This window comes from Rutilus rutilus (genome assembly GCF_951802725.1).
Source record: "Rutilus rutilus genome assembly, chromosome: 5".
NCBI lineage: Eukaryota > Metazoa > Chordata > Actinopteri > Cypriniformes > Leuciscidae > Rutilus > Rutilus rutilus.
In genome coordinates, this window is record NC_140213.1 from 30,106,903 (window position 1) to 30,121,974 (window position 15,072).

A 15,072-nucleotide genomic window follows, 5' to 3' on the forward strand; every position below is an offset into this window, starting at 1 on the left:
ATTTGTCAGGGCTCTCAAAAGCACATACATATTAGGCTATGATGAAGGGCATCGCTTTCTCCCAGAGCTCTAGGTCTTGGAATGACAAAACGAGGATGTGTGGACTTCAGTCTTAAACTACATAACACATTAATATCAGCTGCTATAATCTATGGCACATTCACAAAGTAACACAACGAGACTTAGTGAAACAGTATTTGTCATTCGCATCCTTTAACTAGAGGAGCCATTGGCGCCGGCTAGGATTCTGATGTAAATACTCCTGCTGTCTTAGTGTGATATAAATCATTGGGTGTTTGTGGTCTGCTAGGTGATGCATTTGAGGAATCTGGAGCTGGAGCTTGGGAAGAGCTATACAGTCAGCTGGGAGTTCACATCCACTGGAAATTTCGACTGCCACCCTGAATTTGGCGTTGATGAGTCTAAATGCCAAGCCCGCAAATGCATCTGGCAGGTCAGAGAGAGAGATGATATTTAATATTTAACCCTGTTGTTTTCAAAGAGACTGATTGGTCTGAAGTCTATATACAGAAAGGCTATTGTATTTCCTGTTATTGTTCTTTTTCTGCATTTGCTGTAACGTAATTGCTCCATATGTTTTTACTCTCTTTTGTAGCCTTTAAATTTTCCCAAGTGTTATTACGGCGAGACTCACGGCTACACATCCAGGACTGTGTCTGATTCAGGAAATGGCATCATTCTAGATCTTGACATCAATAGTGCTTTCTCAAGTCAGCGTTCTCTATCTCGAGACATCACCAAGCTCCGTGTGGAAATCACATTCCTTAGTGAACACAGCCTACGTTGGAAGGTATATTTTTCAATTTTAAGATTAAGACAAAGACAATGTCTGAACATACTATTTAAATGCATGCATTTGGCAGACTTTATTATCCAAACAACTTACATTGCAATCAAGATACACTGTGCATATATGCATATATTTAAGATTAATATAAAGACTAAGACTGATTTTGGTCCTGTTCATGTAGATCTTTGACCCAGCCAATACACGCTACGAGGTCCCCATTCCCCTCAATCTACCAGCTACACCAGAGACAGACGAGTCCAAGAGAATGTATAGGGTCCAAATTATTAGCAACCCATTTGGGATCCAAGTGATCAGAAAAAGCTCAGGAGAAACTATGTGAGTAATATCCCTGAATTACTATGGTAACATGGAGTCCAGAGAGGTTCTGGATTGTTAATCAACATCAACATTTTAGTTTAAAATGTATATAAATAGATATGGGAAAGTGTATATTTTATCTGATTGGATGTCACTTTAATGTATATATATATAAATGTAATACATTTATATGTATACATTTTGCATTTACATGTATGCATTTGGCAGACACTTTTATCCAAAACGACTTACATTGTATTCAGGGTATACTTTTTGTCAATATATCATAAAATTAATCCACAACCTTGGTTTTGCTAGCCCACTGTTTGAGTCAAATAAATTGCATGATTTTACATATTTTGATATATTAAATAAAATGCATTGAATAAAAAAAAAAATATATATATATATATATATATATTATTTATATTTATTTTAAAATCATGCATACAAAAATATTAGCTAAATGCTATTTAAAATCATTTTAGAATGAGATTAGCTTGTCAAAGTTCCCAAAGGTATTGCAGCTGCAAATTAATTGGAGAAAGCAAGAAAAAGAAGCAGTTTTGTAGATGAGCACAGGAGTTTAGTGCAGAAATAGCAGTGCTGATGATGCACTTTTTTTATGGTTTTCTGGGAGTTTTAGGACTATAAATGCACAGTTTGCTTTCTTAATGAAAGGAACTTGTTTTTCAGAAGGCAGAAAACATCTTGAGTGTTCTCAATGTTTTGTTAAATCTCATTCTCTCGCTAGATGGAACTCTGCCGTGCCAGGGTTAATATTCTCCGACCAGCTCCTTCAGATCTCCACACTCCTCCCCTCAAACTATGTCTATGGTTTTGGTGAAACAGAGCACCCCAGCTACAAACATGACCTCAACTTTCAAAAATATGGCCTGTTTGCGAAAGACCAGCCTCCAGGGGTGAGTGTCAGAACCACTGGTGATGTTTTACAAGCCTTCCTGCACTGATATGTCATCCACACTTCACACATTACTTTACTCAGCTGACGCGAGTGTATACAGTAGCTTGGGCCTGGTTTAAGGCCAGTCATATTAAACCTAATATCAAAAGAAAAATATATATAATTTGCATATAGATTAATGAATGTAGATGAATTTATTTATAAAGTAATGGAATCTACTTTGCTCAGACAGAATTGTTTTAATGTGTGGGTCAAACATGCGCTGAATGGGTCTGAGAGATTATTAGAGTGGAAACGATGTATGTTAAATTCGTATGTTAGTTGTCTGTTTGCACAACTGATTATGTCAGATTATTATTTTGGTTGCTTTTCATATTAAAGTTATTATTAATATCTGTTCTTTAATTGCTGCATATAATGTGTGACATTGCAGAGAAAAAATGTAAACTAATACAATTAATACAAAATAAATGTTATATCATCAAGGGTTCTTGTTTGTGTATATAGTAACCTGTAAAAATAATTTTATTCTGCAAGAATGCCTTAAATGTATCAAAAGTGACGTAAAGACATTTATAATGTTACTATTTCAAATAGCATAATACTGTTTCTATCAAATTTTTCACAAAAATCAAGCAGCACATCTGTTTTCAACATTGATAATAAGAAGAAATGTTTCGTGAAATCAGCATATTAGAATGAAATTTTTGACCCCTAACTTTTGATCAGCAGTGTATATTTTGCAATCAGCATATTAGGATGATTTCTGAAGGATAATGTGACACTGAAAACCAGAGTAATGTAAATTCAGCTTTGCTATCATAGGCATTACATTTAAATTATTTTAAATACATGTATGCATATATATATATATATATATATATATATATGAGTAGGTACTACATCCCAGCCAACATTTGTATGTGGGACTCATATGGGTATGAAATGGGCTGAAATTCGGGCCTCATATAGGATTGCCTGCGTGTTCCATGTTAATTGCTCATATGGATTTCATATAGGATTCCACTTGCCACTAGGTGGGACCCAACTGGGCAACATGTGCAAGACCCATCTCGGTCCCAGCTTTATTTGAATTTGAGTTTACTTTGCAGCCGTTAAAAAAGTATGCTCTATATAGTATGGATATAGGTAGTATGGATGAAATTCGGATGTACTACATCCGTCATGTTGTTACCGTCACGTGACCTACCAGCGCCATTTGCGCCATATCACTTCCATTAATAAATCTCTCCTGTAGCCTCATGGGATAGTAAAGTGTCCATTGAATGTGCTCTTCAGAATCTCTGCAGAAGTAGTAGGTCATCCGGGGACTTCTCACCTGCTGTTTTTCGAACACTATGTATTTGTATATTCTACTCTTTTGGCGTAATGTTTTTTGCATACTATATAGTAGGGAAGTATTCCATTTTGAATGCAGTGATCGTTTCTGTGTTTATGGTTCTTGTGCTACAGGTTAATTCTGTTTCATTGGTTAATTATTAGGTCCTTGTTTGTTTCTATATTTACGTATTAGTTTAAACTGTGTCTAGTTTGGTTTTCATTGTTCTTGTACAGCTTGTAAATTGGGACTTTTCTGAGAGCTCCTACTTGACCACTGCAGATTAATTTAGTCATTGATAGTGCCGCCATAGAAATGCATAATTCCCAGTGCGAGGATGTGAAGGGAACAGCTCAGAATAGAATGTCACATGTTGTCATCTAAAGCCTACGGTAATTACGACAGGGTGATCACAGCATATTTGTATATATAGTCCTGTGTTTTCAGTTGTTTTTGTCGTTCTCGCATTTGTATTCTCCTTGTTTATTAAAGGCTATTTGTATTCATTGGCTGAGTAGAGCGTGTTGGAAAGCCACACTACAGAACGTGACAGTTATTGGTTGTCATTAATCCATACTGGACACGCTAACAGCCTTATTCTCTGACTCACTTCATGACACAGTGCCCAGAGAAAGAGAGGCAAAAGAGAAAGCTACATGAATGAAGAGAGAGAGATGCAATTAGGTTAATGAAAACAGAGAGATGGGATTTGCAAGGTTCATTCCTTTAAGCCAAATAAAAATCTCTCATTGACACTTAATTGTCTGTTTAACACTGAGAACAACTGAAATCTCATCACAAACTCTAATCTCTTTCTCCTCATCTGTAGTTTAAGCTGAACAGTTATGGTGTCCATCCCTTCTACATGGGTCTGGAGAAATCAAAACATGCACATGGTGTCCTCCTGCTCAACAGCAATGCCATGGGTGAGTACAACCACATATACTAAACATTTGTGTCCACTGGAACCACTTTTTTTGTAAGATGGTCTAAGATGGTTTGCTAGTTTAAAGTTGACTAGTTGTTCCCATTTAAAGTTTAAGATTTTTTTTTTTTTTTTTTTATTAGAAAGATGAATATATATATATATATATATATATAACTCTGTTCCTCCATCCAGTGTGCAGAATGTTAAGGCATCATAGACACGCTCCCAGTACTAAATTATGTTTTATTAACAAAGTTTGGGAGTAACACGTTTAAATGATCTAACCAATCAGTACGATTGGAGGCCTATATATAGATAGCAGACTCACCTCCGTTCCTCTACAGTCTTTTCTGCATCCCTCCGCCACCCTGACTCCTCACTCGGCTACTTGTGATCCCAGCCAGGGATATGGGGAAGTATTCTGGGTTCGGGCCACTTTCCGAGCTCGGAGCCCTCCCCCGGACAGCACGCGAAATACACACACTCTTTTACTCTATCTAATTATTATGTGAACTCGTGAAATCTCTTTCAAATAATCGTCCGCATCATTATGATGCTGTAATATACCTCATTGAGAAGACAATCCCACAATGCATTGGTATGAATCGAGAGAAAAATCCCAAAGTTCCTAATTAAGTTGTTCTTAATGTATTAACCACTGCAATTGTAGAAAACATCATTTTATGTGCCCTTCAAATTTATATTTATGTAAAGAGCATTACAGTATGTCCGGGAACAATGTTTTTTATTGTCTATATGAGTCTAAACTGGCCAGTCAGCCACTAGCTGCATCTTTAGTATTGGAGCAAATAAATTTGTCGCTCACAACTGGCTCCAACACTGACAGGAGTTTTTCAGCAGGTCTTAAAGGTGAACTAAGTAACTTTTTTACCTTAACTGAACAGCTTTGGAGTAATTGGAATGGTTATATTACTTATTTCGGGTTGAATGGTGGTCGTTTCGCACCCCTCTGGTGCCCGTGAGCGGAAAATCCGCACTTGCAACTTTGAGCCGGCCGGCCGCCGCTTCAGGAAGTATCGCGTGATATCAGGTCTCGCGATGTAAACAACTGCTTTACGGCCAAAAGAAATCTGCTAAAATGCTGTCATTATTGCGCTCCCTCACACTGTTCGAACCCGAATGAAGAAGATGTTTTAAAGAATGTCCCATCTGCTTTGATGTCGTTGATCTACTAGCCTCTGGTGTTTGAGAATCACCAACTAGTTTTTACAACAGTGTTGTCAAATATCTATTCCGAAGCTGTGGGGGGAGCTCTAGAGAGAAACCTGCGAGCAAAAAGCGAGAATACAGCGAAGAAATCCCGAAACTACTGAGCCCCGCTTTAAGGTTGTGATTAGAGCAGGTGCTATTTATCAGAGCTTTTATGTGAGAAACAGTTTTGCTTATTGCAGGACTTTCTCTTGAGCTGCTTTCACATAATGGTGGTGCTGCAGCGTGGCTTTTAACCGAGTTGTGCTCTCAGAAAGTGTTCTGCATTCAACTGCTGTCTCACAAGTGCTCACACACACGTTTTAATTCTTACATAAACGCACACGCACAGGCAGTAAATGAGCATCCTGAAAAGCGCAGCAGGAGAATAGCTTTGATGCGGGTCACTTTACCCAGAGAAGTTCAAAGAAGTGCCGTTTAATTTGAATGCAGATGTTTAATACCTCACTGCATACATAATAACGCAGAAATGGATAGTAAACTTGACATAAACTGTAAAGTTGTCCCTCAAATCTGATTGGTTGATTGGAATGTTATTCCAGGATCAAAAAAGATGTTGATCCAGGAACATGTTGTACTTGGTGAAATCAAGTTCACCAGAAAAGGAAATCTGGAATGTACATATTTAATATTTTTAATATTGCCAATAGTGTTTAGTTTGTATAAATTTTTAAGGCCAGACAAGTAGTTTATTGAGGGTTGATTTGTAAAGGACTACTCGCCTGCGCACATATATATGCAAACGCGCATACCTTTGGACCGAACATGTAATGCGCATGTGCGCGACATCTGCGTTTCGCGGGTTTGCGTTTTTGAAGTTTGCGCAGAGATAACGGATAATCGTTTGCACCTTCGAACCTATTTCAGGGTGTGCGTTCTCGAGACACCAGGCACTGTTTTGTGCGAATGGGCAGCCGGAGCGTGTTAAGGGTTTTCCTGTTAGAACGATGTTGTGTTAGCGGCAAGTGTGATAAGTTAATAACTAATGATCTTCGCAACGGAAGTGAATCAATCAATCAAAACTAACTGTAGCTGGACAATAACTTTATCCTAGAGCTGTTGTAAAGCCTAAACAATCTGTTACGGTAATTTCCTATTATCACTGTAAAGCTGCTTTGAAACAATCCATATTGTTAAAAGCGCTTTATAAATGAAGGTGACTTGACTTGACTTTGCAATGAAGACACTTTTAAAATGAATAACATAAAGCCAGTTACTTTACAACTAATTCGTGGTTAGAAAAGAAAATAATTTAAACATATTTTTCTTCTGTAACACATTACAGGAGAAATGTGTTACAAACGTTACTCCTTTTCTTTAACCAAAATATAATTGCATATTTTTATATTTTGATTTTGGGGTGAATTGTGACCTAGACATGTTTTAATAAGATCAACCCAAATTGACAAGAACTTAAATGGATAGGTCACCCAAAAATTAAAATTCTGTCATCACCTACTCACCCTCAAGTTGTTCCAAACCTGTATGAATTTCTTTCTTCTGCTGAACACAAAATAAGATATTTTGAAGAATATGGGTAACCAAACAGCTAATACGCCCCATTGACTTCCATTGTATGGAAGAAAAAATACGATGGAAGTCAATGGGGCCCATCAACTGTTTGGTTACCCATATTCTTCAAAATATCTTCTTTTGTGTTCAGGAGAAGAAATAAATTCATATAGGTTTGGAACAACTTGAGGGTGAGTGATGACAGAATTTAATTTTTTTGGCTGTATGCCTTTAAAACCACAATTTTTCAATGTGTTCTGTGATTTACTGTGATTGGTCTGGTATAAAATTGTTAAAAGGAATCCACCAACTATTGCCGTTGAGAGATTGCAAGTGTAGGTGGGTAAAAAATTAGATGAGGTGACACATTGAGTCACAAGGATGATATAATCGGTCGTCTTTTTGTTGTTGTTGTTGTTGCTTGTTTTGCTCTTAGATGTGACCTTCCAGTCTACTCCAGCTCTGACCTATCGCACCATTGGAGGTATCTTGGACTTCTACATGGTGATAGGACCTACTCCAGAAGATGTGGTTCAGCAGTACACTGAGGTGTGTGTGTGTGTGTGTGTGTTATTCCTGGCTTTATGAGGTTTAGCAGCTGGAGTCTCCATGCCTCATTGCCCACAGTGTACTCAATCTAAACACACACACAAAATAACATCCGAAAAACTCACATGCATAAATGAAATACATAAATATTTATCTAAAAGAAGCTTTCTTGTCACATAGACAGAAGGGGCCATTAGATTCTCTTAAACCACTTGCATATTTATGTTCTAAAATGTATTTGCATAAAATGTAAAACATTTTTCTCTCGTTTTGTGCATTTTGTCTGACAGATGATTGGCCGCCCGGTTCTTCCAGCCTATTGGTCACTTGGATTCCAGCTTTGTCGCTACGGCTACGCCAATGATAAGGAGATTGCAGATCTTTACAACGACATGAAAGCTGCTGCAATTCCTTATGTAAGCAATCTCATCTTTTAGTGTGTGCATGTGTGTCTTTGATTTATCCCCCTGATCGCAACAATAAGCACGGTTATGTAACTCTCGCCGACTTTCAAAACTTTCATTAGAACTTCAGGAATATTACGTTTCTTGCTGTACATATCTCAACCAGTTATTTGGCTATAATGTGCAACTTGAATGACAACACAGAGCAATATGTGACCGTATTAAGACTTAGGGCCAAATTTACTGACAGCTTGCGCCAGCGCAAACCCTCTTTTGGCGTTAAAAAAAACGACTTTCTGGATTTACTAAAGACATGCAGGGCAAAATTAGCACTGAAAAGGTGTGGACTGAGTTGTTTTTGAGGCTGACCTTATTGCATAATGTTTGCGCTAGTCAATTTACTGGTATTTGTGCCATTATTTAACGCCCCAAAAAAACATGTCTTAACCCATTTTGCGACAAGGCTGCAATTGTTGCTGCTAAGAGGAGCCACCGCAGAGAACAGAGAGCGCGTGGTAGAAGGGAGAAAATATTTTCCACTCATATTCGTTTCTTTCTCTGGAATGCCAGAAGAAGACGTAATTCGAACATATCGTTTGCCAAACCATGTTATTTTTAATTTGCTGCAGGAAATAAAAGACAACTTGGAACCCTCAACTACAAGGAGTCACGCAATACCTGGTGCATCAAAACTTCTTGCAACCCTTAATTTTTTTTACCTCTGACTCTTTTCAACGTACTGTTGCTTCTTTAGCTGTTATTTTACAGTCCGCATTTTCACCTGCATTATCAGTGGTCCCAACGCTAATTTGCACTGCTCTTGGTAGATTGCGTTGGTCATTATGTAAATGATTTGACTGCGTCTGAGTTCTTTAATGTGTGCGTCAGCAGTAGATCACACGCAAAACTTGCCACTCCCATCGGTGCATATGTGGAATTGCGCTCTCACGCTAATTTGCTCCATTTAGTAAATCTGGCCCTTAAAGTGGTACCAGGAGTGAGTTAGTGACTCATAAAAGTGCATCGTTTCACAAGGCATATGATAAAATTGTTAACATTTTCTAATAGACTGTTGACATGGGCCAGTTCACAAGTTCACCTGCCCATTTAGTCTTAATAGTTAATGGTAAACAAACTCGGCTTGCTGTCCTTGAAGGAGGCTCGAACCCGAGACTCGGCTTGTGCTCTAAGCTAAACCCCAACTATAACATTACTGCGCAGAGGAAGAATAAAATAAATAAAGGTTGAGATGGGGAGGAGGAATATCCCTGGGATGGTGCAATGACTGCTGTTTATATACGCTTGTAATGATGATTGACAGGACTGAATGTTTAGGCTCCTCCCAAACCTATGTTTGGAACTTCATTAAGTAACCACCTATCATCTGCATTCCAAGTTATGTTTCAAATCAAAGCATTGCTATTTTTGCACTAAATTGTTCAATAATTAACTTGGAACTTCACATTCAAGTTTAATGATCATAATATTTGACCTTAAAGGATGTGCAATATGCGGACATTGACTACATGGAGAGGCAGATGGACTTTACACTGGACCAAAAGAACTTCAATGGACTGCCTGCTCTGGTGGACGACATGAGGGCTGAGGGGATGCGTTTCATCTTCATTTTGGTACAAACAGTTCTCAATTACTGGAAAAACAAAGTTGTTATCATAAAGTGGTAATGGACGTTTAACTGTAATGAAAGCAGAGTTCATAAATATGGATTGATGCAGTCTTGAAATGAGTCTGGTCTTATTCTGGCCAGGTGCATGCAGTGAGATGTATTCTGTACCTTGTCAGAACTACATGCTTTATTTGTTTGTGTGCTTCAGGACCCGGCTATAGCGGCCAATGAGACGCAAGACTACCCTGCGTTCCGACTCGGGATGGAACAAGACGTTTTCATCAAATGGCCTTCTGAGCTCAGCAGAGACATTGTGTGGGGAAAGGTATGACAATCGAAAAGAGGAAGAGGAAAATGTATTGATTCTGAGTCAATACCTCATAGTTCGCCATTGCTCAGGGAGAGTTTGACAATTAGCTTACATGAAAACGATTTTTAGATAATACCAATTTTCTCAAACAGGATGGATGCTTAGAGTGAAACAAACCACATAATACCACAAAAAAATCATGAAATACATTGCTATTCCTTACTGATGTTTGTGCTGTTGTTTTCTTTCCAAAAATGTCACTTTCTAGAGGACAATGTCATTATGTTTTGTTATGCTGCATTCCGCAGGCCTAAACATGAATTTTCCCAACTCCTTTTCCCAACTCCTAATTGGAAATAACCACTGGAATAACACCTCAAATTAATGAACCCCCTACATCAGTGATATCTTTTAATCAATGTCATCTCCAAAATAGTGTTGACTGAAGCAGAATTCCGTTGATTATTTTCAAGTGTTGCTGGAAGAATTGGGAATTCAGAGTTGCTGAACTCCCAAATTTGGAACTTCCAAATTCATCTGGAACGCGACATTAGATAAAGGGATTTCACAAAAGACTATCAGGATAAAACTTTAAAAAAGTGATAATGAAGACACTTCAGGAAAAAAAGTATAACTTAATCACAGAATAAAACAATATTCCAAAGAAATATTGATATCTTTGAAACATTTTGATTTTAGAGAACCTGTTTATCTAAGACATAGTATGATGATCTAGTATGATGACATGTACTGCAAGAAGGAATGATCCTTCTAGTTTAGCCTAACCTGAAACATGGATTTTAGCTGTTGTTTGTGTCTGTCATAGGTGTGGCCTGACTTTCCCGATGTCACTGTGGACAATTCTTTGGATTGGGATACTCAAGTAGAGGTATCTGCCCCTCCCTCCCTTTCTCCCTTTAATCAGAGAATCAGACATCTTTTTCTCTTGTTCCCGCATATGCAACTCTATTCATTCTGAAATCATCAATACAATGGACTATAATTGCACATGCAGTCAAGAGAGATGAGTGTGACATCTTAGAATACTATTCAGCCAATCGGCATGTTGAAGACACGTTATCTGCCAAAGAGCACATTGTACCATACTACTAGTATTATAGTATATCACCCACTAATATATCAGCCAATCAGCATGTAGTAAACAAAGTCATTGCAGCCAATCAGATTCAGAACATAGCAGACCCACTCCTATAAAAGTGAACCAGCACATTATTGAAACAAATTAGCATATTTTAGTTGCACTACTGTAATATCCACTTACTGAAGCACAGACTATAGCAATGGTTAAAGCACTTTGCCGAAGTGTAGTAATAGTTAAATTAAACACAGTTATTAAAATGTCTTTTTCATTTCATCAACTTTCAGCTATTCAGATCTTTCGTGGCATTCCCTGATTTCTTCAAAAACAGCACATCACAGTGGTGGCAGGATCAGATTAAAGACTTCTACAACAACATCATGAAGTTTGACGGACTTTGGATTGTGAGTGCTTTGTCATTTTCATATTTAATGTTGGAAAGCAAAGTAAAGCAATTTCAATAATTACAATTGTGCAAGACGTTATTTGAGGACATCTGTGTTCAGTGTCCATGCATATAGTACCATTACACAACAACATTTGTTGCTCTTGAAACAACATAACCCTAACCATAACCATTAAATACCTATAAAATCAAATGTGAAATATTACATTTTTAAGAATTTTGTTGAAACAAGGGTGTTGATTCAGAAAAAACGTCCTATTTGAGAAAGTCATGGTAAGTATGCAGTGAGTGAAGGTTTAGCATAGCCACACCCACTGTCTATGCACATATGCATATAATCAATGTTTTTATCCTTTGCCTTCATTGTCGTTGTTACTTCCTTTCTGAAGGACATGAATGAGCCAGCCAGTTTTGTGCATGGCACCGTTGGAGGAAAATGTCTAGGGGATCCCAATTTAGAAAATCCACCATATATGCCCCGTAAGTTCCAATGTGTGCGCCCGACATGTATACATGATCTTACAACACAGATGGTCAACACATGTATTTAGCACTGTGCATCTGAAATGAATCTGCTCATATTAATACTTATTCCCAGCACTGGAGTCCATGCATATGGGTCTGAACCATAAGACTTTATGCATGAACAGCGAGCAGATCCTTGCTGATGGCAAACATGTCAAACATTATGATGTCCACAACTTGTACGGCTGGTCTCACACGGAACCCACTTATAAGTGAGTTTTCTGTTCATCCATATTCACTAATGCATTTATTTCTTGGTTGTTCTGGAATGAGTTTTAACTTCTGTGTGTGTGTGTTTATGTGTATGTCACAGAGCTTTGCTTGATACCACTGGCAAGAGAGGTATAGTAATTACCCGTTCAACGTACCCATCCAGTGGTCGGTGGGCAGGACATTGGCTTGGAGACAACTACTCTGCCTGGGACCAGCTTCTGAAGTCCATCATTGGTATGAGTTTATTTATTTCTGGTTCTTGGGAAGATGCTGTTCTTTTAAACTTTTTAATCAACAAAGAATCCGGAGAAAAAAAAAAAAGTATCACAGTTTCTACAAAAAACGTAAGCATCACAATGATTTCAGTAATACAAAATGTTTCTTGAGCAGCAAATCTGCATATTAGAATGGTTTCTGATGGATAATGAGACACTAAAGACTGGAGTGATGATGCTGAAAATTCAGCTTTGCCATCACAGGAATAAATTACATTTTAATATATAAACATCTATTTTGTCTCCATTAAACCTCCAATGTTTTTTTGTTGGACGAAAGTGTTGAACAAGGTCTACTGTACTGAAATTGAACACCCTCCTCCCATTCTCTCTCTCTTTCTGTCTTTCAGGCATGATGGAGTTCAGCATATTTGGCATCTCTTACGTAAGTGCCTCTCTCGTCCTACCGCAGCACTTGCTATTGATTTTTCATTTGTGCTTTATTTCCTATCAAACAATGTTTTAGATCATTTAGGTGCATTACACTAGCATGCAGCCATTACACTGACTCTAGAGTTTATTTATTAATGTTTTGGAGTTGGCCCTGTTTTTACAGAGATCTATAATTGTGTTACTCTCTCTATGTCTCTTTTCCCTTCTCGTTCTCACTTTCCGCTTGTGTTCCAGACCGGTGCTGATATCTGTGGCTTCTTTAACCCTGCCGAATACGAGATGTGCTTGCGTTGGATGCAGCTTGGAGCTTTCTACCCATTCTCCAGAAACCACAACACCATTAACATGCCAGTAAGAACACACACATTCAAGTCAAGTCAAGTCATCTTCATTTATATAGCGCTTTTAACAGTGTAGATTGTTTCAAAGCAGCTTTACAGAGATAAACGTATAATTTAAGGTAACAGAGATTGTTTTGGCTTTATAGCGGTTCTTTAATAAAGTTATTTTCCAGCTAAAGTTAGTTTTGATTGATTCGCTTCCGTCGCAACGATCATTAGTTATTAAATTAGGGGCCGCTAAGACGACACCATTCTCTCTACACAGACTTTAAACGCGAACCTGTGAGAAACGCTGATGGCGTTCACATGCGCACAGCACCTTTTTATGGACAGATTTAGGATTTTCTTTGCAGTGTTAACCAAAGCAAATATCTTATTCTAAGCTTAGATATGAGGTTAGTATGAGTTTACTCAGTCAAATTGTTTCAGACCTCTTTTTCCTTTTAAAAACTCATGTTTTACATCACGTTATAATAATGTTTGGGTCTTAGCATGGGAATTCCAATGTTTGGATCTGAACATGGGAATGGGATCTGAACATTGGACAAATATATTTGTAAGGCTGCACAACATTTATGATGCAAAATTGCAGTTTAAAAATGCATAAAAAAAAAAAAAACCTCCAAGGTTTGCTGTGCTTGTTTGCCAAAATAATTGTGATTATATATCAATATGACAATAAAATAAATAAATAAAATAAAATATGTATTAATATTATTTAATATTATTATTATTATTATTGTTATATTAAACAAAATAAGAAATGCTACTATTGTAATATTTCACTGTAAAGAACGAGTACTTAAGAGAAATAATAATAATAATACTTTTTAGTGTACAACTTTTACTAACTATAATACTATTTATGACTGTCTTCGTTACTTAATTTTCAAACTTTAAATAATCTATATACTTATTTAATTAAATTGAAGCCTTTACTATTTATTAATTGTCATTAACCATCAACAATCCCGATTTTGGTTTTATTTTGATTAATCGTGCACATCTAGAAATTTGGTCTGACAGAAAATGTGACATGGACATGTGGCAATGGACGTGAGGGACCATTGTTCAGCAGACAGTGTGAAACGGACCCTTAATTGAGACTTATATGGTCTTAATCCTGATAATCACTGACATTGAGTGACAGGCATCAAAATAGAGCGTGAAACAAGATAATATTACTGTGCGGACAGCCATGACAACTTGCTACATGAACGCTTGTCTGTGTGGCACCCTTAGGACGTATGAAAATGATCTCTGAATCCCTGAGACAGACAGTAGTCCATCACGAAGCCTCAAAACACACGGTGGCACTTGAAAAGGGCCCCCCGCACAGGCTGCTGACTAATATCTGAGATCCGTAGACAGGTGGGCTGTCAGGTATTCACTCTGGTACTTGTTTAAAATGTGACCTTTGCAAGTGCTGGGACCTGTCACAAAAATCCAATAAGCCTGGGGAGTGAGTGGGATCGATATGGCGTGGGGAAAATTCTTCAGTGAGTGGACGTGGCAGCTTTGTTGCTAACCGCTACATTTGAGGGGTATAATTAAATGCTCAAAGTTATCCAGAACCCTTCTGGGCTTCAATCATTTAAAAATGGCTTTGCTAATGGGTGATTAAACAAAGGACGTACAAAGAGAAATAGAGTTTAGAGTGGAATTGTAGTCTAAAAATCCTAAAGGATTGTGCACATGATGCCCTAAAGGATCCTGTAGCTCAGGTGGTAGGACATGGGACACAAATGGTCTGTCAAAATGAATAAATGTAAATGTAATCCTAATGGGAATCAAACACCATTCTACTAGTTAAATAGAAAACTAATATAAGTTTCCCTGTGGATCTGATTTTTTATTTTATTTTTGG

The 15,072-nt window shown here is 37.6% G+C and overlaps 1 protein-coding gene across 1 annotated transcript in view; it reads left to right on the top strand.

The window, feature by feature from the left end:
• Positions 1-15,072, top strand: part of si (sucrase-isomaltase) — a 54,266-nt gene that overhangs the window by 24,920 nt on the left and 14,274 nt on the right. Inside the window, exons 25-40 of the mRNA XM_084409281.1 lie at positions 311-454; positions 617-811; positions 993-1,147; positions 1,884-2,052; positions 4,223-4,319; positions 7,500-7,612; positions 7,903-8,028; positions 9,516-9,647; positions 9,852-9,968; positions 10,780-10,842; positions 11,340-11,456; positions 11,848-11,938; positions 12,057-12,195; positions 12,297-12,430; positions 12,822-12,856; positions 13,099-13,215. Coding sequence (XP_084265407.1) covers positions 311-454; positions 617-811; positions 993-1,147; positions 1,884-2,052; positions 4,223-4,319; positions 7,500-7,612; positions 7,903-8,028; positions 9,516-9,647; positions 9,852-9,968; positions 10,780-10,842; positions 11,340-11,456; positions 11,848-11,938; positions 12,057-12,195; positions 12,297-12,430; positions 12,822-12,856; positions 13,099-13,215 — 1,944 coding nt within the window. The remainder of the gene's footprint in view (positions 1-310; positions 455-616; positions 812-992; positions 1,148-1,883; positions 2,053-4,222; positions 4,320-7,499; positions 7,613-7,902; positions 8,029-9,515; positions 9,648-9,851; positions 9,969-10,779; positions 10,843-11,339; positions 11,457-11,847; positions 11,939-12,056; positions 12,196-12,296; positions 12,431-12,821; positions 12,857-13,098; positions 13,216-15,072) is intronic.